Source organism: Dipodomys ordii, unplaced genomic scaffold (assembly GCF_000151885.1).
Source record: "Dipodomys ordii isolate 6190 unplaced genomic scaffold, Dord_2.0 Scaffold147, whole genome shotgun sequence".
Taxonomy (NCBI): Eukaryota; Metazoa; Chordata; class Mammalia; order Rodentia; family Heteromyidae; genus Dipodomys; species Dipodomys ordii.
In genome coordinates, this window is record NW_012267363.1 from 171479 (window position 1) to 174794 (window position 3316).

General features: G+C 42.0%; 1 protein-coding gene across 1 annotated transcript in view; it reads left to right on the forward strand.

The window, feature by feature from the left end:
- LOC105997493 (leucine-rich repeat-containing protein 37A3-like) overlaps positions 1–1774 on the forward strand; it is a 27758-nt gene extending 25984 nt beyond the window's left edge. The window contains 2 exon segments of the mRNA XM_013031929.1: positions 979–1316; positions 1532–1774. Coding sequence (XP_012887383.1) covers positions 979–1316; positions 1532–1717 — 524 coding nt within the window. The 3' untranslated portion in view covers positions 1718–1774.
- Positions 1775–3316: the final 1542 nt, after the last annotated feature.

Sequence of the window (3316 nt, forward strand, 5' to 3'; positions counted from 1 at the left end):
TGGAGATACATCCGTCAATGATTTAAAAGCCAATACAGGGATTCCCTCAATTATATATTATAATGTTAAAAAGAAAGAGGAAGCATCAATACAACCTCAACATTTAGGTCCTAAACTTAAACGGCAAATCTTTCCCCAAAAAGTGCCAAGTGTTGAACCACAGGAAGACATCTGGAGAGAAAAGGAGAGTGCAGAGGAAAGACTGCCAGGGCTCAATGGAGTCCTCAAGGGGCCAAAAGGCAAACAGAAAAGACACTTCAAGGAAGTGAGTAAACAAAGCTCCTGGATGAAACAGACTGCCCAGAACCTTGTGGACAGTACTCGTAAAAAAAGGCTTAGGACACCTCCAACAAGCGAGCTGGAGCCGCTTCATGGGGCTCAGGAGCCCAAGAAAATGGCGGGAAACTCCTTGCCCACAAAGCCCTCATTCATAAAGAAACTTAAGGCAGTAGCCGCTTCTTTCCAGAAACAAGACTCTGGGGGAAAGGCCTCCTTATCCACCGTTGTAAAACCCCTACGTGAGGACGGAAATAAAGACAAAGACTTAGCCGACAGCATGTTTATTTTAGAAGAAGCAAATTCTAGAGTTAAAAGCATGGAGGCTTCTAATCCAGTCATCTATTCCCAGAAAACATACCATGCTCCTGTGGACCCCAGAATACCCAGGGCCAAAATGAGTCAAAAGTTCAGAAAGAAAACTTCACGCTTTAGACGACTGCTGGTAAACAGGCCTCCATTTTCTGCAGTAAGGAGCCTCATCCATTCCTCTTCAGGAGGGGACTTTTCATCATGGGGAGAGCTGAGGTCTAGGGAGAACTCTTTTTCAGAAGTCTATGCTCCTTCAAAGACTTCTGTAGAGAGCACTCCTGTAAGACACCAGATTGTAGCAAATGCTGTGGTAGGAAATACTCCTGCACAAAACGACCCTGTGCCAGAAGGAAGTCTCCCTAAAAACACAATGGGAACGCCTCAACATAGGCCCTGATTCATCTGTGAAGGCTCCAATCACCCATGCCCAATTTCCATCCTTTGGCGATCATTTTGAATTGCAGTTAAACCAACAGCTGAGGCCCCTCATTCCTAATAATGATGTGAGAAGACTCCTGTCTCATGTTATCTGGACCTTAAAAATTGACTGCTCTGAGACTGATGTGCAAATGGCCTGTTCTAAACTCATCTCCAAAACGGGCCTGCTGATGAAGCTTCTCGGTGAACAGCAAGAAGCCAAGATGTCAAGAGCTGAGTGGGATATGGACCAATGGAAAACAGATAACTACATCAATGAAGCTCCAGATGAACAGAAGGAACCAACTGAGGTGAGGCAAGCCCTGATTTCCCCATCCTTTAGATACACCTTGGAGGAAGACCTGGGCTTTAGTCCATTCCAAAGTCATGTGACCAGGAAAGTGCTCCGTACTCTTCTCCTTTATAGAGTAGAGTGGACCCAACACCCAGAACAAGTATAGAGAAATTGCAAAGTAGTAAGACATATAATACATTAATTTTTCCATTTGGTTTTTGTTTTTCCTAGTTAACACAAGAAGTTCCGGGATATGGCTATAACAACAAAATCATCTTGGCAATATCTGTGACTGTAGTAGTAATGATTTTGATTATAATTTTCTGTCTCATTGAGGTAAGGACCACCATTCATACATGTTTCCACATTATATCTTGTTTCTGTAGTAGTAATGATTTTAATTTTCTGTCTCATTAAGGTAAGGACCACCATTCATGCACGTTTCCAGATTATATCTTGTTTTCTGTAGCCAAAGCCGTTTCCCACTCTCCAGATAGGAATGCTTTGACAGTGCATAGTGGTTTCCCTATGGAACAGTCTTGATCATTTTCAGTCCTGTGGTAACAAGGTGTGACTGCTCCTACAATAAGAAGTGAGGTCTCTTGTTTAGTAAGAGTTGAATTTGATGCCAACTAGTTGGGGACCACCCTAGGATCAGTGTGCAAAGGCCATTAGTAATTGATCACTGGCCATTGAACAGGCAGGCCAACTGAATCTCCTAGTGCCTCATTGTTTATCTAGAAATTTCTTATAAACTCCTGTATTGCCTTTAGTTTTTATGTACAGTCCAACGTTGTCTTTATATTTATATTTTTTCATTATTTTCTCTGCTTACTTAGATAAGCTCCATGAGTAGAGGGGGAAATGCAGTGTTTCCCTTGCCATTGAAAGTCATGGTCAGGGGCTGGGAAGGTGGCTCAGTGGTAGAGCGCTTGCCTTGCATGCAGGAGGCCCTGGGTTAGATTCCTTAGCACCATATAAGCAAAAAGAAAAAAGCCGAAAGTGGTGCTGTGGCTCAAGTGGTAGAGCACTAGCCTTGAGCTGAAGAACTGAGGGACAGCGCCCAAGCCCAGAGTTCAGGCCCCATGACCGGACCCAAAAAAAAAAGAAAGTCATGGTCAAAGATGGAGATGAGACATTGTGCTAAGGATCGGTGTTTGAATGTTACACCAGCTGACCATGTACTCTACTCCTGAGCTATACTTCTAGCCTACAAAATTTGAAATGTCACCTTTCAATATTCTAATTCATGGGAGAAAATAAACAAGTGATAAAGCTACCAAACACTTTTTAGGAGAGGGAGTACTAAGTGAGAAATGATTCCTATCTTTCACCTAAAGAAGTATATTTTTTCAGTAAGTGTAAAAAGAGAGGGCGAGAGAGAAATCATAAAAGCAATAGGAGACTGTACACAATCAAAAGAGAGCTTTCTCTGCCTGATCCCTTAAGCAGAAACTTTTGATACATGTGCGGATACTAATTGTAGATTGTCTCATCTAACCCTTACAAAAGACCTGAGAGGAAGATCTCATCCATCCTCTTCCACAGTTGGAGGAGATCAATTTCACGTCCCAGTGGCAAAACCAAGGACAGAAACACAAATTCCCCTGACGATAAAGTCTGCAGTCCTTATTAGCTCTGTTCTGTTTTGCCTCCTTAGAGAAAATAATACCAGGAAATACTTCAAACATCAAAACACTATGTAAACCATCACAAACAATTGAAAAGACTAACATAGTTAATGTAAAAGAGAGTTTGTCAGAGTAAGAAAGAGACAACAATCCAGTGGAGGGGCCAGGACTCAGAAGAGCATGTGCATTTTTCTAGTTTCCATTACAACCTATGGCAGACCCCCCACCCTTGCATTTTAGTTTATGTTATGTACTCTGGAGGGAGCGGTCTTTGTTACCTCATGGAATAAAGACGGTTGTAATACTTTCCTAAGCTTGTCTTACTATTTATAGCTTTACTCCATATGGAATTTGTTCATGTTTTGGTATGGTTGAGATAGAGAAT